Source organism: Limanda limanda, chromosome 2 (assembly GCF_963576545.1).
Source record: "Limanda limanda chromosome 2, fLimLim1.1, whole genome shotgun sequence".
NCBI lineage: Eukaryota > Metazoa > Chordata > Actinopteri > Pleuronectiformes > Pleuronectidae > Limanda > Limanda limanda.
The window spans coordinates 15,873,980-15,896,923 of NC_083637.1; the positions used below are offsets into that span (position 1 = coordinate 15,873,980).

Consider the following 22,944-nt stretch of genomic DNA (forward strand, 5'->3'; position numbering starts at 1 on the left):
AAAGGCAATTGAATGGAAGTATAATGTAGTTGAACATTTGTTTCAACCTGGGAAAGAATGTTATAATTATCTGGGTTAAACACAGACAATTCCCGTTTGAGAGGCGCATGTGTGACTGAATGATGTTCCCATCCTGAAGAAAAGTTCAGAATTTAAAAAAACCAGAAATGTCACTGGGTATAGTCAATAGACCGTATCGTTCTAGTGTCGCCTGTTTGTGGCATCTTGCATCAGTGTCGATGGCTGACTGTATCTTAACTATGGGAAACACTGCCCTCTATCTACACTGCATGATATGAATCTAAAGAAACAACTGTGTCATAATAGCAGTTTAATAAAGTTACCTACATGTCAAAACTCTAAATACATTCTGCCTGGATTACAGATCTTGAAACAAAACTGTTGTACGGTGTTCACCAACTGGTAGACAATCTACTGTAGATGTACAATCATTGCTTTAAGTGTTCATTGAGATTCAATCGACAGGTAAAAATATAAAAATATTTTATTAGACATCTACCTTTTACAAACAAAATGTCATTGAACTGGTTCCAGTCAACGACAGCAGCACCAAACCACCAAGAAACACGAATAATGACAAACAGACAGAAGACACATGGTGGGAAAAGCTTATAAGAACACGAACTGAAATGATCTTCGGAGTGTTTCTAATGTGCAGTGAGTTGGTCCAGGTTGTCATGGCTACGGCTGGAGAGGTGGGCCTCCAAAATTTCCCCAAATAAATTTCGTTTCAGCAAGTTGTAGGCCATGGGCAGGAGCTGCTTGACTACCTTGTGAAAATACTGACAGGACAAAAATAAACAAAATCAATAAACACATTTATTCCAAACACCTAACTGCAACATTAATTTGATGCTTTGTACACAGGAAAGAATATTCGGTTCTGAGTTGGTTTTGAGACTTACATGGGATCCGTAACAGAAGAGGTCTATTCCCAGCTCATAACCCATTCCATAGTCACACTCATCATTGGCAAACTGAACAAATGTGATAATCTGCTGGAGAGGTCCAAAGGCTTTGACGCGCTCTTCATCATTCCGCGCGTCAGCAATGGCCTTGAGGATCTTTTTGAGAGCAGCTAGATACAAAAGAGGAAAAAAGTCATCATGCACAGATAATAACTGAAATAAAATGCACAGAAAATGAATGAATGTCGACTATTGACAGACTGATTTCAAATTTAAACAAAAAAAGTCTAATACCACTTTTGAGCTATGATTAAAGGACAATTATATACATACACAAATGATGAGTGTGTGAGGAGATAAAACTGTTACTTCAAGTTTTCAGTCCATACAACTGATTACACAAAAAGCTAAAACACCAAAAACTAATGTGGCACCAGGCACCTTTATTATCACCAAGCTATAATACTGTATATATACATATTTAGTCTTACCATCTGTTTCTGGAAGTTCTCTGTATCCGACATCATTCTTGTCTACGGGCACAACGATGCCAGCACCGTGGAACGTCTTTGTAACCACCTGGAGTGAAAGAACACAATGGTACACAGTATTGAACTTATACAACCGCATTGTTTCAAGTTGCAGTCCAAGGGACAAAGTAACGTATAAAGTGTTCATCAGTTGAGTTACCAGTGAGTTTGAAAAAACATTATATAATACATAACACTATTTGCTGTGAATTACCCTCTTGTCCCTCTGCTTCATGCCTTTGGTTTTCTGCTCTAGAGACAAGCCCAGTGTCTCTGCCCTGTCTCTCAGCTTTGCCTCCAAGTTTCCCAAAGCTTCTCCCCCTGGCTTCTTGTTGCCCCTTTCTTTCCTCTTCCGCAGAACAAACAGTCTGACACAGGAGAAAACAAAGGAATCAGGCAACATAAACTGATTACAAGAATATTGCGTGTTTACGTTTGGTCATAGGTATACATGTGGTTGTCAGTACTCACAGGACAGCAGCAAACAAGTTGTCCCCCATCTGTGTTATAGCGAAGCCCTTCTTAGCTTCATTCTCCCCAACAAACGAAGGGAGGGAGTCTGGAGTGTCTCTGGTGGACAATAAAATCCAGTGAGAAAAAATCAGAGCAAATCATATTCATGTTTCTGTAACAAAAACCCCTCACTAGGGATGGGTATCGTTTGGTTTTTATCCGATACCGGTTCCTAACCGATACTTTTAAAACGATACCGGTGCCTAAACGGTGCCTGAACCGATACTTTTTTCAAAAAAGTGCACAAAACGATGCTTGACCAAGAAAGGCTTTTTTTATTGCCAAATATATTAACTGTTTAAAGTAGATTATAAATATAAATAAATACAAAACCCTTTTTAACTTAAAACTATGAATAACATACGAACTGTTAACAAAAGTTTACACTATACTTAAATAAATAAAAATAAATACAAAACACACACACTCTGACTCGTGACTCTGACTCCGGTGCCTGAGCCAAATGAAGACTGAGGGTCGCTTTTCCATCACTCAGAGACCCCCGTGTCTCCGCGGCTGGGGCTGTCGCAGGCAGGCTTCGGCCCCCCGCCTTCGTCCCCCTAAAATGCGGACGCTTTTATGAAACATTTCTCGGCGTGGTCTTCGTTCCTCCCGCCCCGAGCCTTTCCAAGCCGACCCGGAGCCGGTCGCGGCGCACCGCCAAGGAGGAAATGCGCCCGGCGGAGGGGAGAGGTCCCGCGAGGAGATCCTCCCCCCCCACCACCTGCACGGAAGCCCTGACGCACGCGGGGCGCGGGCAGCGCGGAGACAAGAGTCTGTCCACCGGCAGCCGCGGCCGACATCCGTGAAGGAAGGAGCGGAAGTGTGAGGAGGCGGGACGAGCGGAGACCTCAGGCTTTGATTGGCTCAGGTACCGAAATGAGGCACCGAAATCTCCGTTGCATTTCGGTCCGGGTAGGTATCGGTTGTATTGGAACCGGTTCCATATTGGAACGGGTTCTCGGTACCCAACCCTACCCCTCACTAGCTCTAGCTGGTATGGGAACTGCTCGTAGGCTAAGTCAAGAGTCCACAAGTGGAAGTTACAAAATTTCAACAATAGCACTGGCTCAGAATAAATAAAACACTTTCATGGGCTTCGAGTGGGAAAGAACTGTGCTGTACCTGTAATAGCCGATGTGATGCTGACTGTCCTCACATCCCTGAAGTATGGTCTGAAACTCTGGTGGGTCGTAAATGTACCTCCAGTGTAGATGGAAGTTAGGCTGAGGATTCTTTGAATTTTTGTGAGCTCCAGACAGAATGTCAAACGGACCAACCAGCTGCAAACCCAGAGTTTCTTTCAGTGCACCTTAAAAAAGTAAAAAATATTACATAAGTCCAGATATTAACTGCACATCACAATTTTCCAGAGCCCAAGTTAATGACGTTAGTTCTTTATTTGTCTTGGTTTCCCAACAGCTCCAACATTTTTCAACTTACCATCAAAGAACAAAACTGAGTAATAACAATAAATGATTATTGACTTTTATGGACTGGCAGAACTCATAACTCAAGGAGCAACCTTAGACAGACCATGAAACTGCGTGTTTCTGCTAAACTGGCAAATACAAAGCCATCATCAAACAAAGACACTTGTGTGAAGACAAGTGGGGCTTCTAAGATGATGGGCTAGTACAGAGTATTTTTCTCACAAACCCTCCATCCAGACCTTTCATTGGCTGAGAATCACTAAAAACCAGTGGCTCCAGCCTGTTTACTCTACGTCTACAGACAGAATAATGGATTAAATGTCAGATGTACCTTCTGTCCTCTCTGTAGTACTGAAACAAGATCTGCTGCTAGTGTAAAGATCTTACCACGGGGGTCGTCAGGACAAAGCTGCTTGCAGAAATCCCAGAAGTGGTAAAGGTCTTCTGGCATTTGAAGCTTGTACAGTCGCAGCATCTCATCTCGTTGCTCTGAATCGACCTTGGACAGCGGCGCGGCTTCGGGCTCGTCAGGACGGGCTTTCTTCAGCTGCCCATTGCCTGCACCTGACTCCTGTAGAAACATATCGTGGGAGAAACAGCCACATTGTATTTAAGGTGGTCAGTGTATTTGTTACACCAAGTTATAGCTAATGTGACAGTACAACATTGCAATAAGCCAACTGGTATTTTGTATCTCCCTATTCATTCATATGATTTAGGGCTGAATATAAAAAAACAAATACAAAATTGTGAATATAACTAATTCTGCAGCATTACAAACTACAGCTTCCAATATGCAGAAATCAACCCCTCTTTTAAAACAGTTTGTTGAAAACCTGATGGTACTTGCAAGTCAAGTCAGATTTGTTTATATAGTACGTTAGAAACAATTGGAGTTGAGCCAAAGTGATTTACAGTCATAGCAAAGGAAAGCATCACAACCATGGATACAACTTTCAGACGTTAAGTGAACAAAAAGTAGTGTGAAAAGGCAGGAAGCAGATGTGCAGGGAATACTGGACGTCAATGGAGTTATGAATGAGCCCTCAGCTTTATGAATGAAGAAGCCTGATGGTGTGTGTGTTCAATGATCTGTATTTTATAACATGACACGTAACACAAGTTAAGGCTTTAAAGGTCCAGTGTGTAAGATTTATGGGAAAGTGATCTATTGGATGAAATTGAACATAAACTGTTTCAACTAGTGTGTTTCATCCAAATTGTACAAATTGTTGTTTTCTTTACCCTAGAATGGCCCCTTTCAAGATAAATACTCTATATTAACATCTTGAGTGGATCCTCTCTACGGAGGCTGCCATGTTTTGTTATACAGTAGCCCAGACTGGACAAACTAAACACCTTTTTACCCGCAGCCCACCCCAGGTTCTCTCTTATGTTTGGAAGGGGAGGGTGAGGTGGGTGGGATTCAACTGCAACATGCAACTTCACCACCAGGTTCTACACCCTGAACCTATAAACTTCTCTATAGATCTGTTTCATTAATGTTCAGGCACTGGTTTTTAGGTTTTAATGGGATCAAACCACCATTCGTGAAGACTCATGTTTTCCTGCAGCAGACCACAGAGAGGTAAAGGAGACGCTAGCTCTCCACGCTACAACAAACACACTGTTCTGGTTCACTGAGACGCCATCAACCCGTTATAATACAACCTGTCGATCCGGTGCAGGAGCAGGTCTGCAGGCTGCCATGTTGTCTGACCGCTGCTCCCACACGGCGGCTGCAGCCCTCCACCCCGCAGCCGGGAACACAGGCTGCTCCCCCCCGGCACCGAGGCTCGGCGGCCCGCGGCGCCTCCGTCTGATAACCCCGGGTTTTCAAAGGGACACCCCCCCCGCGACCCCACCGAGCAGAGAGCCATTACCTGACTGGATCTGGGTTTTCTTTTCGCGCGCCCTGTCATGTTTCTTCCTCTTGTCCTCCTCGCGTCCGCCTCTTCTTCTGCACGTCGGGAGGCCGCGGCAACCCCACGCAACGTTAAAGCCCTCCACCGCCCCCCAGAGGCAGGGGATGCTAACTGCACATTGAGGAATCCTTTTTGACCTCTTCTCAGTTTGCACATTTCTATGGAGGACCATACACGACTTAAGTATAAATAAATAAATACAGAAATAAATAAATAAATACAGAAATAAATAAAAAAGGAAATAAATTAATTAATACAGAAATAAATAAATAAATACGTTAATAACAACAGAAATGTCTAAACAAATGTCTTAAATATAATTCAACATTTATTTTTGTATTTTTTTCTGTATTTATTCATTCATTTACTTTTTTATTTATTTATACTTAAGTCATGTATGGTCCTCCATACATTTCAGGTGATTTGATCCTCCTGGGATTAAGTTACACCCACTGGCCAAAATCCACAGAGAGAAGAATTCATTCAATTAATGCTGCCATCCGGCTCCTATAATAAACCAAAAAAATGTAACCACATCACTCCTGTTTTAGAATCTTCACACCGTGGTTTATTTTAGGACTGATATACAATAAAATTCGTTTTTATTACTATAAAAAACAGTCATGGACTGGCCACTCCCTATGTGTTGGACGTTTCTTCCTACAAGCCAGCACACAGGGGCTGATGCATAGCTTGCTTTAGTTGTGTGGAAGAAATCTTTAGGATATTCAAGTTAGTAGTTTGTAGCCTTTTCTTTTCTTGTACGCTGGAAGGTTGTGTGTGAATTTACAAAAGTAGGCATTTACAAGTGTAAATATGTTTCATAAAACTCTGTACAGCACAAAAAATGGAAAAATAGATCAATGTGAGATTTGACACTGTTGACAGGGTTTACGTTGGATATGTTGCTGTATGTGCTCTGAGTCCTTTTTTCGGGACATAACTACAGCATTTGTGACAATAGTCAAGATATTTGTATAACCCAATAACATATCCGACACTGAGTCGATTTTTCGTGCAAGACATTTGCTTCTAAAGAAGAAGGTATCCCTCTTCTGTCTGTCCTTTATTCTTCGGGCTGCGTCTCTTCCTCACTGTGTGTATGAGTTCCAGGCTCACTACACTTATATTTTCATTGTTTTCTTCCTCTGCTTCCTCAGCCAGATGCAGCCAGTTTTCTCTGTTTTCCTCACAGCCACTCAGCAGCGGGGTGCAGTTGTCAAACAGTCCAGACACAGCCTGAGGACGACATACAGACGACACACAAAACATGAGACAGAGACAAACAAAGTGATGATTGAGGTAAAAAAAAAAAAAAAGAGATTAGAAGAGAGGATAGAAGATTAAGGAAAAATGTTGGAACACACCTCGTAGAGTGGATAGCAAATTTCATCGATGTATTCAACTTGCATGTAGGGCAGACGAGTGCTGTTTTCTCTGTTCATTATTTCCTGGTGAGAAAAGAGGGTAAACTGGCTGATAGAGTAGATATATTTTAAACTAGATTAATTTCCTATAAACTGAGGTCATTTCCTTTACCAATTTCCTTTTTATTTTATATTAAACCTCACAATCTAAACTTTACTGTAACAATGAAAAAAAGTCAGTCCAAATTTATTACACAGAATAAATAACGGCAACGAGATAACAAGTTCACTAAATGTACTTTGATTAAAGTAAATGCATGCAAATTATATTTAAGATATTTAAAAACCCTATTGAATGAAATACGACACATGTGAAGGAATATCAGAGTCCGAGAATAACTTTAATCTCCCTATGATTAAAGATGGTGTGACAAAATGACAGTTATCACTTCCACGTTGATCTTGTTTGTAGATTTACTGCAGCGTGTTAATATCTGTAACATTAGAACGACATCACATGGAGACATACAAACTATGCATGCTGCAAAAATGCAAATCTTAATTGTTTTTTACAACTGATGGAAGAAGCATGAAACTAACATTAAAATACAACTAAAGAACTCTCTAACATGAACAAAACCAGCATCAGAAAGGGAAACCTTTTAGTTTTAGGTTGAATGTGATGAAAAGTGCTGTTGAAATAATTTGATAGTCATGACAAATAGTTTTATTTTAATTAAGCATTTTCTATTGAGACTCTTAAAAACCAAGGCTCACTGATCTGACCTTGTGTCAGCAAAATTTTGTTCCTCAAGAGTAACTTACAATTGGTTCAATTTTGAACTCTTCTCTCTCTTTGTCCCCCTGCGCAAAGAACTCCATGGCAACCAGGTCGGCAATCTGTTTCAGAGGAGGAGAGACGGTGAGGTTTGGATGAACTGAGTGATGAAGTGTTGAGTTTATATGTAATGAGACCTACCCTCTTTTGTTCAGGCCAAGGCTTAGTGATAGCAGATAGGTCACTGGCTGTCATTAACATGGACCTGTGAGAGGAATAAACATCTTAGCAGCACGTCCTCATCACACACATCATTATCGTCCCTGATTTGATTGGATTTCACTCTCACCCCAACAGCTCTCTCTGTTTCTCACTCTTCCAGCTCACTCTGCTTTTCTTAGCAAGAGAAAAGAACTCGTCCCTTCTCCTAAAAGCACAACCACGAAAAACGTGAGTTAAAGCAACACAAGACCTCCAGCTGCTCTGACATTTGATCTCTAAACTCACTCCATGTACACGGTGAGGTTGGTGGCGAGGATCGCCCTCTTGATCGTGTGAAGAGCAGTTTTGTGGTTTTCTGTGGAGAGGCCACTTAGGATCTGACTCCCCTGCAGGTGGAGGAGAGACAAAAAGTGAAGGGAGGTGACATTCAGACATGCAGATACTGTACATGCAGGAGCAGACAGACATAAACACAGGCTATCTGCTAAAAAGAACAAATACTGTGACACAATAATAATTGTTTAAAAGAGCTTTCTCTCAGGAGTGTCAGGGACTAAGGGAAAGAGACAGAAATGTTTATATATAGGTAGTAGTGGCTTGATGCAAAAATAAGAGGTGCTTCAGGATGAATGAATCAATGTCTATGGATTGAGGAAGTCTTACAGCATTGTTCAGGATGAAGACGCACAGGTTGTAGTGGTGGTTCTCAAGAGAAGAGTGTCCGTAGAGCTGAGCTAAAGGCTGCTGACTCCTGAGACATAGAGAGAAATTAAACAGATATATGAAGGCAGTGGCTGACATTTGATAAAAGATAATCTATACAATAAATAGAAATGAATAGAAATAATTTTAGTTGTGATGTGAAATAACTCCTTAAGAAATCGATAAATATACCTTTCTATATAGGAGTTACTGACTCCTCTGTGGTCGAGGTCGTGATTGAGAGTGGCGATCATCAACGCTAAGATCTCCAGGCGGGAAAAGATAGTCTGTGAGAGAAACAAACTACTTAATTAAAGCAAACAGGAATGACAGAATAGTTTCACTGCGTTATAAAACACAATCACAGTTAATCATGTACTGCCACTACTTTACTGCAGAGAGAGGCTGAAATATGTGAGCAGCGCAGGTCAGTTAAGGCGGGTGTGTGATCTCCACTGACAGCAGTTAAGAGGTTTTTGCAAAAGCCTAAAAATTAATCCCCTCTGAAATAATTCTGAGGCCTCGTGTCCTGCAGAAACCCTGAAGTCCTCGAATCACTCCCCAACTTCAGGATAGCTGAACTTGAAGAATTTAAAACAGATGAGACTCAGAAGAAGGCAGCGGCTTCTGAACCAGTCACACATGGAGGACTGTCAACACAGTCACTCTGGTTGATACGACTTGGTCAGGTTGTCAATGGGTTAAACAGTGGTAGGAATATCTGATGTCTATGGACCAATAATAATGATAACAGGTCAACAAGTCATCCCGCCCCGAATGAATGGAGGATGGAGCTGTCAGTTAAACCCAAAAAGTCCTTAGAAGTGGTAGAAAATAAATGACCAGAACATTTCCAGGTATTGTTCTGAAACTTTGCCTGAAAACAAATATTATTGTCTTTGAAAATGTGAGGTTTTTTTTGCTATTGATAGCTGTTTTACACGATCCTACAGACAAACACATGCTGACCTGGAGCTGCTCTGTGGCCATGAGCATAGCAAACATGCTCTGTGCAGTGCTCAGCGCGTGGTTCCAGTTGTGATAAGGCACGTTGTTTCTATAACCACGCCTCACAGTCAAGACCCACTGGCACAGACTCTAAAGGAAAGAGACAGGTTAAAGTGTGTTTTAAGGGATCAGTTGAAACGATTTTAATACATTTTCTGGTGTAATTTGGCATCAGATATGCAAAATTCCCCAAAATGTTGGAAATATCGGAAAAGTAATTTTCACAGAGGCAGGTCAAAACTAAAAACAATCTCTTATACATATTCAGGCAGTATGGTTGAACAATAAATCAAATATTCCATATATTATCAGTATTAGCGGGTCAGTTACCTTATAATCGATGTTAAAGTCCTGCACTAATTTGAGGTCCAGGAACATACGAACGGTGGCCTGTGTGCTCAGCTCCTCTGGCAGAGCAAAGTGAGAGAAATGGAAGTCTAGTATGTGCAGTGACTCAGCAGAAGGAATGGAGACCTCCTAAAAACAGAAAAACAGGAAAGGCCTTGATGATACTTGAACATCAAACCACTCTCACATGTACAAGTGCAGGACAACTTGTATAACTAGGCTGCATCCCTTTGTACAACTGCAAATACACCACTGCTCCCCCCCACCTCCTGCCCACACAGAACAGGTTCCAAGGGAGGATGCTACCTTCACCTTGGCCACTGGCAGGCAGCAATAGCTGCAGACAAAGAGGTTTAAGTTGGTAAGGCATTAACTGTACTTTAGCATTGATGCCAGGTAATCTGACCAGCTGAATACATTGCAGTGGCGATAACAAGGCTAATGACAGGATGACAAAGCAGGTAGACAACCAGTGCAGTTTGAGTCCCTCCACATGTTCCTGATATACTGTTTTCAAAGTAATATCACTGTGACCTTTACTTTTGAAAACTTAATCTTTGAGTCCAAGTGACTACTGAGCAGAATCTGAAGAAATTTCCTGAAAGCAGACCTGAGATTTAACTGTCAAGGGGCAAAAATTATGTTTGAACTTTGACCATCGACCACCAAAACCTTATCAGTTCACTACAATCGAAGAGTTTTATCCTTGAGTCCAACTGAACGTTTCTTCCAAATAGGAAAATAAATCCCCTCAAGGCGTTCTAGAGATATCGTGTTCACAATGGAACATTTGGACGAACAGACAACCCAGCAGAAACATAATACCAGGGGCATTAGAAGAGATGGGTGGTTAGAGGGAGACTTATTCATGTATCTGTTGTGACACTGCGGAAGCACAGAGAGACGAGAAGAAGAATCACCTGCAACGCCTGGATTTCCTCTTCGGCTGCAGTGATGTGGTAGGCAAGAACCTGCAGGGAGAAGAGTGAACACAGGGACTGTAACTTTTTACAAACACATGTTAAGGTTCCCATGACTCTTAGGATAAAAGATATGAGGTAATAAGGTGAGGCAGGTTTTTTCACCTCCTGTGTGACTTCTATACTGGCCCTTCGCTCCTCTGTGATCTGCACGGCCTGAACATACTGCAGAGCCAGACCACAGTACACCGCCAGGTCCTCCAACAGACGCTCATCGTATTTGTTGAAGGCCTCCATGTCATCGAAGTCCCTGCTGCATTTGTTCATCAGCTGGCACACCGCTGAGTGACAAGAGAGAAAGAGTTTTAAGAAGTTCCACATCTTTAGTCCTTGAATCATCTCATATTCATATAACAGCGGCGTGGTAGCACAGGATAGATAAGACTATAGATATATACTATAGACCTAGTTTAATCTGCCTGTTTCTCTTCTGTGTTTCAGCACATGATTAAGGATTTTTTAAGGGTTAATTTACATCCCTGCCTTGAAGTCTTGATCACACCACAAAAAGGCAAATAGCGTATTTTCCTTTCCAGGTTGGTAACTCTAAACAGCATCTGGTATATTTACTGTAACCATAGACTGTATATAAAGATTGATGATGCATTAAATTCCTCCCACGATGCAGGAATGATTAAATTATAATCTCTCGGATGTAAATGTTGCCATCTTGCACACACTAGACCAATCGCAAGTCGGTCTCAGCTGTCAATCATGACATTTCACCCAGTCTTTATACCATTTAAATAACTAAATAAAACCAAAGTTACCAGAAAACACTTCAGTGCGATAAGAATTACCGTAGGGTTGATAACCCATAATACTGTGACCGCCTCTGTGACTTAAAGGCTTTGGCCTCACTTAGAACAAGCTCTCATGCCTCCATCTTTGTGAACAGTCTATGATTATAATGCACATGAATGATAGTAATGCTGTGTTTGAGAAGAGGCATATATGTGTGCAATAGTTTGACAAGTTCAATGATGAGTAATTCATTGCTGTAAAATAACTGTTGCCATGTAAGAGTGTGACTTACCGATAACATTTTCAGACCTCTCATTTCTAACAGGACAACAGATCAGACTCTTTACTGATCCTTCAGAACTCTCAGACATGTTAAGTGTTTCCATGGAGACCAGAGTTTGGAGGGCATACGATGGATCGACAACACTGATGTCCCGCTCCCTGAAAAATAATGTGGAAGTATTTTACAACATGTAATGTAATAATATAACATATTTGTTCATGTTTGAGGATGTGTGCGGGCAGTACATTCTGTAGACTTGGCAGGTTGATCCCAGCTCCTCACACTCCAGGTGTATCACACGTGAGAATGAGATCTGAAGCAACACCAGCAGAGGAACAGAAGAAAAGTCAGGAAATAGGTGATGCATGCATCAATAAACGATACCAGCAATCTTACACCTCTTCACCTCGTCCTCGCTGACGGAGGTTTGCTCTCTGGGGATGAAGATGGTGCAGTACTGAGCGTGTGTAAAGGGCATGATGGTTGCCGCCATCTTACTCAGCAGAACCTCAAAGGAATGATGCTCCTTCGACAACACCTGGGCCATCTCGATTAATGCCTGACACACGAGCATAGAATTCTGTTAGCATCAGTGTATACAGTAAAATACAGTACACCCTGACAGGGGTATATCTTATATATTGATCTTATATATTAGGATGTGACCACAGTATGCGGGAGGATACTGAGGGTTTATAATTTTACCTGACTGCGTTTAGCCTCCTGTCTCGAGCTCTCGTACAGCTGGACATTATCCAAGACCATCCCCAATACATCCATGTGATTTGATAGCACCTGGCAAATCAAATTCAAATGTAAAATTTTCATAATAATGTGTGGTTCTGTTTCAAATAAGAGACCATCTAAGTCCTCACCTTCTCATCCATGTTAGTAAAAGCAGAAGTGGGTCCATCTTCAAAACTTCTTTTATTGATCATGACCACTACACCTACCACCTGTATGTTAAATATATAGAGATTAACTGAAAGGTACAGCATTCATATACGTTTAGTCAGAGATGCGAATAAATATGTCACACAAATCTACACACAAGCACACAAACACACACACACACTGAGATAAACTGTACCTCTCCCCTGTGGTTCTTGATCGGCACACTTAGAACAGTCCTGATCTGAAAATCTGATGGTTGATCTTCATCTAAGTCGAACTTCGGGAACTGAGGAGGTAATCAGAAAACATAAGAGATAGGAAAGACGTGTAAAAGCATTACCTAATAACCTTGATGACCCTAAGGTTATTAGGAACTGCCCATTCATACCTTCACAGATGGAGGATTACCCTACTCTGCACAGGGCTTCCAGTGATTCCTAATCACATTGGTGGTGAGGAAGAGGAGGGGTGGTGTGGGCAACGTCTCAAAGTCCTTTAATGAGCTGTGCTGTCTTCCCTTTGTGTGTGTGTGTGTGTGTGTGTGTGTGTGTGTGTGTGTGTGTGTGTGTGTGTGTGTGTGTGTGTGTGTGTGTGTGTGTGTGTGTGTGTGTGAGGGAAGGACACACTTCAGCCGAGTACAGGACATCTCAAAAATCAAAGGTTAATCTCTGGAAGAAGTTAGTTGCTAATAGGATTAGAAGTAGGTGCATCATCTGGGATTCCCTTACACACACCGTCACTGAGCATGAATACACATGTCATCATCTAAAACCAGGTAATCAGGAAACAGGATTTAATAAACAGTCCTCTGGCCTAAAATATCTGCATCTGGTAGATAAAGATTTTGTCATGTGTAAAAACATGTTTGTTGCATGTCTAAAAAAGCTTATTACAAAGTGCTGAGTCATGAAAACAACTACCTCTGATGTGTCTTTCAGGTTCATTGGAGACCCTGTAGCCAGCACACATCCCATGATACCCCTCAGCAGCTCCAGGTAGTTGTGGCTGAAGATGTTGACCTTGCTCAGGCACTCCAGTGCTGTCGGGGGAATCACCTCCACTAAGGAGCTCTTTCCACCGCCGTCCTTCTTTACTAGAGAGAGGCAGCTGCCCTCAGCTGCCAGTATCTCCCCGACGTGCAGGACAGCCCTCTGGCAGAGCTCTGCCACAGAACCTATCCAACTGAGACCTCCTGTCAGGAGCTCCATCATCCATGGGCAGCCCTCACCATGGCCACAGGCTGCAGTGTTTGCAGCGGTAGGCCGCAGAAGATGGGACAGGTCAGGAGAGCCAGGGCAAATGGGAGAAAGAGGTTGACAAGGAGGAAAAGAGAAACGGGAAGAACAAGGAGAACAAGGCGTGTGCGTGACCAGAACATCTGGACTGAAAGGATCCTTCCAGTCAGGCGTAGAGCAGGCAAGGGTTTTGAGCCGGTCGGATACAGATGAGATGTTCAGGTGAGGGAAGGGAAGTGGAGACGAAACTCCGCCGTGATGTGCCTTCAGGAGCTGGTCAGAGTGATCAGAGCTGCTTCTGGGCAACGTGGGCACCATTGGAGACTGTGGAACACTGACCCTGAAGTCACACACAGATTACATGACTGATTTGATGTGACAGTGTACATCAAAAGATAAAGAATACTTTTGTGGAAATAACATTTAGTGGACAGGGATGGATGTGAAGGGGCGAGCTGGGGGTTCTGGACCACCCATCCTGGGAATAAAAGAATTGTCCCCTCAATATCATTGCAAACATAACTATATATCTTTAAACTGTTAACTAATATGCAATCCATGTACTTGTGTTGCAGATGCAAAATAAAGCCTTTTTAAAGGGATGGGGAATTTGCACCCCTTATCATCTGCCTCAGTGGTGTGGTCCACTGCTAGCTGGTTAAATTAAAAAAATGTTTTTTATTTTTGAGCATTAGAAGACACTTATCTCGGCATACCTGTTGATGCTCACACAAACAGGTACCTGGAAGTTAAATGATTTGGGTTTTTGGGAGCATTGACTGAAGCATTTTGGATATTCTCATTTTCTTATTTCCGTCCCTTCTGTCCAGCACCTAATGTTTATCAAGTTTGGATGTGCATGCTTTCCAAACTTTATTATCTTTTGTAGATGGTAATGTAGTAATATTTATATAATAACAAAAGTGCATTGCACTGCATTGCTTCATATTTTCCTAAATTGATAGTATTCTGTCAGTCATTGACAACCAAACTTTACATAACAGCAATTGACTATATGACTTTTCAAATGTAGGGAATCTCTAGTGGTGTTATAATGTCTTACGCTGAAGCTCTGCGTAGAAAGTAGGCCCTGGTAAAGTCAGAGTGGTCGTCCAGCCAGGCCTCCACCCGGTCCCGGGTCATACGGTCTCCAAACCTGCGCGTCTTGGAGCGAGGGCTCCACAGAGGAGAGAAGAACCAGCCCATGTCTCTGCTCACCGGCGGCTCCCTCACTGCCTCCTGTTCCCCGGGAGTCTCCCTGTCCGGCTCCGTGGACTCCTGCGCCTCAGACTGGAAACAAGGCATCGCCTCGCTCAGGTGGACAGAGACCAGACAGAGGATCGTTGAAAGTCTGTGGAGTTGTGCACGAAACACCGTGTGAACCTGGTGAGGAGTCAGACTGAAGGGAAGACACGGAGGAGCCCGTGGAAACTATTGCGTAAAGGTAATCCCCTGAACTCTGTTTAGATAACATGGAGCCTCAAGTTCATTCATTAAAGGAAACCGATTACATGATGAACGGCTCTGGTCCAAACTGTTAAGGCTGTAGTCCTATGGTCAGTTCTGCTGTAAGTAGCTCATAGATCACAGACTACAAGCTAATAGTGATATGCTGTAGTGATCATTAGCAACATGCTACCTGTGTGGAAATTTAAAACAATGTGCAATTCAATAATAACACACAAAGGTTTCAGCACAAAACACAAGAAGTTTTCAAACAACAGTACAATAACATTGTCATAAATACACACCCTATAGTGTCACTATGAGTCACATTCTCTGAATAATGTGCACAAAATAATGATACAACATGAACAGGATGTTCTACTTTACTTCATAGTTTTAATGTCTTAAGGCACAATCAGAAATAAGGCACAGTTATGTTTACACAGTGTTGTAAATACAGGAGGGTATAGTGTTATCATGGATTATAATATAATTTGAAATTTTTTCAAAAATATGTAGTAAAATGTACAACATATTTTCTAAAATATTTTTGACTTCTGGAAATTCTGTTTAATTTTGAAGAGAAGTTGACATGACGAGGAGCATGAAAAACCATGTAAAAAAGAGTATAAATCACAAAGTGATATTTCATGTGATGCCATAAAATGTAGAGGAAAGGCTCGTCAGCCCTTCAGCCTCAGAGACTGTGGTGTCTGAGAACAAACCTATTAGGAAACTGGTGTGAATTTAATTAATTTAAAATCTCTGCTCTGTTGTGTATTTCCAGTCCTTCCTTGCAGAAAGCCACAGTTTATTTCTGGATCTTCAACCACTCAGTGTTTAATGGCTCCCTCTGCTGGCCTGTCTCTCCTCATCACCTGCAATGGGCAGCTCCACCGTTGACAGCTGAGCCGTGATTGGCTGCTCCAGGAGGAGGCTGCCATGACACAGTGGATGCTGCACAGAGACATTTCCACAGCATCAGCAGGCAGTGCACCTCCATCCTCCTCCTCATTCTCCCTCTCTCGTTCTCTCCTCGTTTGCCTCTCCTCCTCTCACCGCCACTCCTCTGCTCTCTCTTCTCTCTCCCTGTTCCCCTCCCTCCGACGGACACGCAGGCCTGCTCGAGCAACACTGCAGCAGAGGACGCACCAGGAGGATAGCAGCTCAGCAGCAGCAGCAGCAGCATCAGCAGCCTCAGCCTCAGCAGCAGCAGGCGGACCGGTAGGTGTGCTGAGGCCTGTCTCCCTCCCTCCTGCAGCACAGGCAACACATCGCGTTCTCCTCTGATCACCGTCAAGGACTATCTGAGAAGTGTGTGTGTGTGAGCACAGAGATAAGGAAAGTAGGCAGAGAGGAATACCACACCCTGGGATCATTTAGAACCACTACTTGAGATACATTGATGGAATGTTGATTGATGGACGTCCTACATTTTTGTAATTGCCTCTGTTTGCACACACAAGGTTTAATAGAGTGTTTGATCTGCTGGAGCTGTCTGTTCTGTCTGTTTCTCCTCCCCTCTTCGCTCTGGGATTCTCTTCAGCACTGACAAGGCATCGTGTGTCTACACGTGTGTCTGTGATAATGAGCGTGTTGAATGTCTAACAAAGGTCACACGGTTTGGCATGCTGAGAGCCTGTATCGTCAGCCTGCCTAATGACAACCATCTTCTTCTTTTCACCATCTTCATCACCAGATTTTCCATCCACTCCCCTCTGCCTCGCATCTTCTTCTTCACCAATTCCTGCTTTCATATCCTCCGCATCTTTTTCCCCCCTTTTCCTTTTTCCTAAAAAAACCCCATCATCCTCCCTCCTCTGCATTCTTCCATCTCCTCTTCACTCCTCTCTCTCTCCCTTCCGGCCGGGCTGTGGTTTCCCAGGATGCCTTGTTCCAGACCGCTTCGCTAGGCCCCAGCAGCATGGGCGGAGCCTGGGCGGGGAGAGAGAGCACGGTTTGGACCCTTCCCCTCAGGACGGGCGCGCTGGCGGGTCACCCTCCCTCGGCTTCAGATGGGCGAGGACACTGAGAGCTCCAAAATCAACCACACCTTCCTGCGAGACTACGTCACTGAAGGTAGAGTAGACGTCGAGTCGTCGCTGCCTCTTTGGTGTCAGACAACTTGATGGTTTGATGTTCATTCTAGCGTCATGGATGCATTGTTCATTTATTCATTTGTTCATTACAAAGGGTCTTGCTCAGTAAAATCTACTGAACAAGACTCTTTGTAATGACCCAGTATTCTTTTTCTTTCATTCCCACTCTCTTTTCTCTGCCTACTGAATATCTGTTCTTTCCTGTCATCTCTTTGTCTTTTTCTCCCTTCCTCCCTATGTCTTTTATCATAACCAATATCTTGCTTAATCATCTTCCGTTTTCCTGTCTTGCTCTCAGCTGATGTCATCTCTACAGTGGAGTTTAACCAGACAGGGGACCTGCTGGCCACGGGGGATAAAGGTGGCCGAGTGGTCATCTTCCAGAGGGAGACCGAGGTCAGTTTATGACGTAAAATCTATAATAACCATCTCTTTCTATGCGTCTGCATGGATTTTAAACCTTTTCCTTCCACTTTTGGCCCTGGACAGTCCAAAGGGGAGACCGAGGAGTTAGGGGAGACGGGGGACTCCGGGGAGTACAACGTCTACAGCACGTTCCAGAGCCATGAGCCGGACTTTGACTACCTGAAGAGTCTGGAGATTGAGGAGAAGATCAACAAGATCAGATGGCTGCCGCAGCAGAACGCAGCACATTTCCTCCTCTCCACCAATGGTGAGACATCGGTGATGTGAAGCATGTACAGAAAGTAAAGCTTTACACTTCACAGTAGAGATTTAGCATACCTAGAGGAATACACATGACTGAACATGGTGTGAATTAAAACTTTCAACAAAACCCACTCCAGTTCCCTGCATTAGGGTTATATAGCCTCATGTTTTGCTGTAAAATTGTCAAGCCATTCAAGCAAAGTCATTGGACTCACATTTGTGGGAACAGTGCACCACCCTGCCACTGAGAAACTCACAGATTTATATCTATGCTTTGTCTTCTTCTCATGAATCTTAGGGATCATATATTGAAGCTTTGTTTACAAAGTAGCTTTGAGTCTATCAATGGCTGGAAAGTGGACTGTATATATATATTAATATATTATGTTTTTTAGTGTTATTTACCGTCTGATGAGTATCTTAACCATTAAGAATGGGGATCGAACCATTGACCTTCATGTCAGGACAACCCTCTCTACCTCCTGATTTCCTATTTATAGTTTTACATCCCTTCATTTTTGAATATAGGATATTTTCATTTAGGTTTTGGACTGTCAGTTATCAAACACAAGTACTTAATTAAATATTAATTATTGATGTTCCACTGAACAATTTATTGAAATAAAATCCTAATCAGTTGAAAATAATTTCAGATGCACAAAGAGGTCACATGTTGTTTGCTTCCTTTAGGTACAATGTTCAGCTGCACTACAGAAAACTGATCATGTGGATCAACGTCAACCTGTCAAAAAGCAGAAATTACAAAAAGAGTGTTTATGTGATGTTTGTAATAATTATTGTCATTGTTCCTTTAACTAAACCGACTTCATCTGATGTGTCACAGATAAGACCATTAAACTGTGGAAGGTGAGTGAGAGAGACAAGAGACCAGAGGGATACAACCTGAAAGATGAGGAGGGACGGCTGAAGGACATCTCTACCATCACCTCTCTGCAGGTACCACACACACACAAACACCGCACACACACACACACACACACACACACACACACACACACACACACACACACACACACACACACACACACACGCACACTTTTATTTCGGGCAGTCAAACCTGATACTTAATTGTATCAGGTTGACATTTGTTTGTTAGGCTCAGTGTCTGACTTTTGTTCTGACCCTCAATTGTTCCATGACTTCTCATTCTGTCCTCACCCTGTTTCCTAACACGGCCACGGCTCTCCCTCTCTTTATCTAAGGTGCCAGTGCTCAAACCCACAGATCTGATGGTGGAGGTCCGCCCCAGACGAGTGTTCTCCAATGGACACACTTACCACGTCAACTCCATCTCAGTCAACAGTGACGGGGAGACATACCTGTCCGCTGACGACCTCCGCATCAACATGTGGCACCTGGGCATCACGGACCGCAGCTTCAGTATCCTTCACACCAGTGACTGGTTTTCTTTATGCCACACTCGTTTCAGTTTAATTCCATCGTTCTGATAAACAACAGTCCCTGGCTTCCATTAGCTCTCCTCTGATTTTTCTTTGTAACTTGAGCTGATCTCTCACTGGAAGAGGAGGATTCTCTTATTTCATGTGGTATGAGGTTCCTAGAACTGCACTAAATAAAAGAACAAAGTCCACTATAGGAACTATTTTTAATTCACGTCATTTAAACAAAGTCTGCAGTCACACAATTATCTGTAGACATTCTTTAGGTAATTTTATTTCTGAAACAAAAAATGGAAAAAAAGGGAGAGGTGGATTGCTATTTTTTTTTTTACAGATTAAGTTTGTGTTAAGGTGTTTGGGATGAGTTCACATTCATTTGAATAATTTCTCATTAAAGGATAATCAATAATTCATTAAATTAAAGTACACTGTTTAGACATGCAGAACACTGAATCCTGTGTGTGTTACTGTGCATATATCGTATGCACCAATTTGCAGTGTTGATACATGCATTGTATTTACATGCTCTGTGATGTTTGCTGAAGCAGACTCACATGTACTATTCATGCATGTGACCTACAGAATACCACACATTGAAATCCACAGTTTGTATCAAGCAGTTTTAAAGTTGAGTTCCTTCTTCTGCTACAACTATGAATCGTGCAACCATACAACACACCTTTATATATACAGCAGATACACACTTCATGTCTGTTTTCTTATAAATTCATACCTGATCTATATTTACAGCAAACAGCACATGGCTATGTTTGGATTTATGTTTGGATCAGAGTTCTGCGTAACGGCTCAGAGGCTGTGTTCACTGCAGGCAGTTATGTGTCGGACGCAGTGCGTTTGGTGATTTCCCATTCAAATGGAAGCTGACCTAGAAAATCATAGAGGCATCGATGGGGGAAAAGAGTTTAAATAATTCACTGGGCGGTTCACTTTTCGACTGAGCCACACAGGAACGCCAAGAATAGAACAGAGAGGAGACCAGCGTGCATGAATAGTGTGGGGTTTGTTGGGGCGCAGATTGTGGGGCCATGATTCAGATGTGAGATGAGAGAATGGAGTAAGGACATGTTGAGTGAACATAAATGATGTTGGTATACCTGCTGCCTCACTGTGTGCTTTTATATATGTAATTCCTTGTTGTTTTTCCTCTCAGGATGGACATAAGCACTAAAAATGCCCTTGCTCAGTTGGGAAACTAGGATTTTTCTAAACCAGGGGGCCATAAAGGGGCCACAACTTACACAGAGGGGACAAGTATATGTCCAATATCCATGCACAACTCCTGATTCAGTACAGTCATCCTTTGTTCACTGCTCTATAGATCTGAGAAAAGCCTCATATCATTCCATGTGTTTTGGAAATGGTTCAGTGTTCAAGCACATTGTGTCCTTTAGAGAAGCTAAGACGATACAAGTTATAACAAATTGTCACATGAATTGTTAGTATTGTTAGTAACTGACTAGGGTATTTAAAAAAAGGACAGTAATAAACTGACAGTACAGGGGCACATGAGGAGCAAGTCAGTTTTCAGCTGGGGACAGTGGCCCCGTGGCCCCACCTCTGTATCCGCCCTGCCCCATCTTGAACATAGTCTTTGAGCGTTGCTGCTAGAACTCTTGTGTCCAAACTCTCCTTGGTGTTTGCTTCTTGACCGACCGTCCTCTCAGACATTGTGGACATCAAACCAGCCAACATGGAGGATCTGACGGAGGTGATAACATCCGCAGAGTTCCACCCTCACCACTGCCACTTGTTTGTGTACAGCAGCAGCAAGGGCTCGCTGCGCCTCTGTGACATGAGATCGTCTGCACTCTGTGACAAACACACCAAACGTGAGTGACGATAAGTAACTAGCTGTAGTCGTAGTCTTCTAGACGGTAAAAGGCTCCACTATAGAGTGTAAATGGCTCCCAACACAGATTCTGTGTTATAATCATTTTCGTGATGCGGCTAACTGCTCTGTCTTTGTCCAGAGTTTGAGGAACCTGAGGATCCAGGGAGCCGGTCCTTCTTCTCAGAGATCATTTCTTCTGTGTCGGACGTCAAGTTCAGCCACAACGGACGCTATCTGCTGACCAGAGACTACCTCACCGCCAAGGTGTGGGACCTGAACATGGACAAGGGCCCAGTGGAGACGTACCAGGTGAAATAACATATAATGTCTATGTTTATGTCCTACCTTTATTTGTTATGAATGGAGAACAACTAAATATCCCTAATGTACCACACTGTTTCATACTGTACTGTGGCTGGACCGGTTGCCCGTTATATGTATTTTAATATATATAGTTTACTGGTGAAATTATTTTTTACTTATTAGATTTATCAAGCTTTTTCAAGTCTATTTTCAATCAATTTATCAATATAAACATGTTTCAGCTTCTCAAATATGAGGATATACTGAGTCTATCACTGAGTTTTTTTATCTAAAACTTTCAGATTTAAGTTGTTCATTGCTAAGAAAAGGAGGCAGTATGTTTTCTGGTAGTCCATCCGTCTGTCCGTACTGCCTGAAGATAATATTCAGAAATAAACTCTAGACAGTAGGAGACTCTCAGGAATGTCACGTGACTGCAAGACTAAAGAGATGTGTAATCTCCAGATACTAATGTTGACTAACTGCATCATCCCCAGGTCCACGAATACCTAAGGAGTAAGCTGTGTTCCCTCTATGAAAACGACTGCATCTTCGACAAGTTTGAGTGTGTGTGGAACAGCTCAGACAGGTAAGTGTCAGAAGGAGTGAGAGAGAAAAGGGGAAAAGATTGACAAAGTAAAGTATATTTAAAGCAAAAAAGGGAGGGGGCGAGGTGTGGTGTGTTGATGTGTTTCTGTGTACAGTGATTATCTAAATGCTCTGCCTACGCTAGCACAAGACATTTAAATCAATTGTAAAGACAAGCTTAGCAGACATCAAATCAATCCTTCTGATTTATCGAGCTCTTTGTTGACTTCTCGTTATCTCTCCCGGCCTCGTCCTCATCCCTCTCTTCTCCTCAGCGTGATCATGACAGGGGCGTACAACAGCTTCTTCCGGATGTTCGACCGGGAAACGGGCCGGGGCGTAACCCTGGAGGCGTGGCGGGAAAGCAGCAAGCCTCGGGCCGTGCTGCGGACGCGGCGTGTCTACACCGGTGGCAAGCGGCGCCGTGGCGACGTGGGCGTCGATAGTCTGGACTTCACAAAGAAAATCCTGCACATGGCTTGGCACCCGTCTGAGAACATCATCGCCATAGCAGCCACCAACAACCTGTATATCTTCCAGGATCGCGTCAACCCGGACACACAGTGACGGGGGATGGGAGCGTGGACAGAATCATTAACAGTGACCCAAAGATATTTGGAGAGCCTTTCTGAAAAGTCTGTCCAAAAAGTCTAAGCCAAGCGGTTTTACAACAAA

General features: G+C 42.8%; 2 protein-coding genes and 1 pseudogene across 2 annotated transcripts; 1 reads left to right on the top strand and 2 right to left on the bottom strand.

The window, feature by feature from the left end:
• Positions 1-487: 487 nt before the first annotated feature.
• On the bottom strand, positions 488-5,346 carry LOC133026905 (histone PARylation factor 1). Its single transcript, XM_061093895.1, has 8 exons — positions 5,289-5,346; positions 3,793-3,976; positions 3,098-3,284; positions 1,931-2,029; positions 1,674-1,827; positions 1,421-1,508; positions 927-1,099; positions 488-803 (listed from the first exon to the last, which is right to left on the bottom strand). The coding sequence occupies exons 1-8, from the start codon at positions 5,325-5,327 to the stop codon at positions 669-671; spliced, it is 1,059 nt and encodes a 352-aa protein (XP_060949878.1). The 5' UTR covers positions 5,328-5,346; the 3' UTR covers positions 488-668.
• A 1,050-nt stretch (positions 5,347-6,396) lies between these two features.
• LOC133027792 (cGMP-specific 3',5'-cyclic phosphodiesterase-like) lies at positions 6,397-15,097 on the bottom strand (annotated as a pseudogene).
• Positions 15,098-17,352: 2,255 nt separating this feature from the next.
• ppp2r2ca (protein phosphatase 2, regulatory subunit B, gamma a) lies at positions 17,353-22,836 on the top strand. The gene is made up of 9 exons (XM_061091849.1): positions 17,353-17,416; positions 17,735-17,832; positions 17,926-18,109; positions 18,950-19,062; positions 19,329-19,506; positions 21,212-21,376; positions 21,518-21,687; positions 22,179-22,270; positions 22,545-22,836. The coding sequence occupies exons 1-9, from the start codon at positions 17,353-17,355 to the stop codon at positions 22,834-22,836; spliced, it is 1,356 nt and encodes a 451-aa protein (XP_060947832.1).
• Positions 22,837-22,944: the final 108 nt, after the last annotated feature.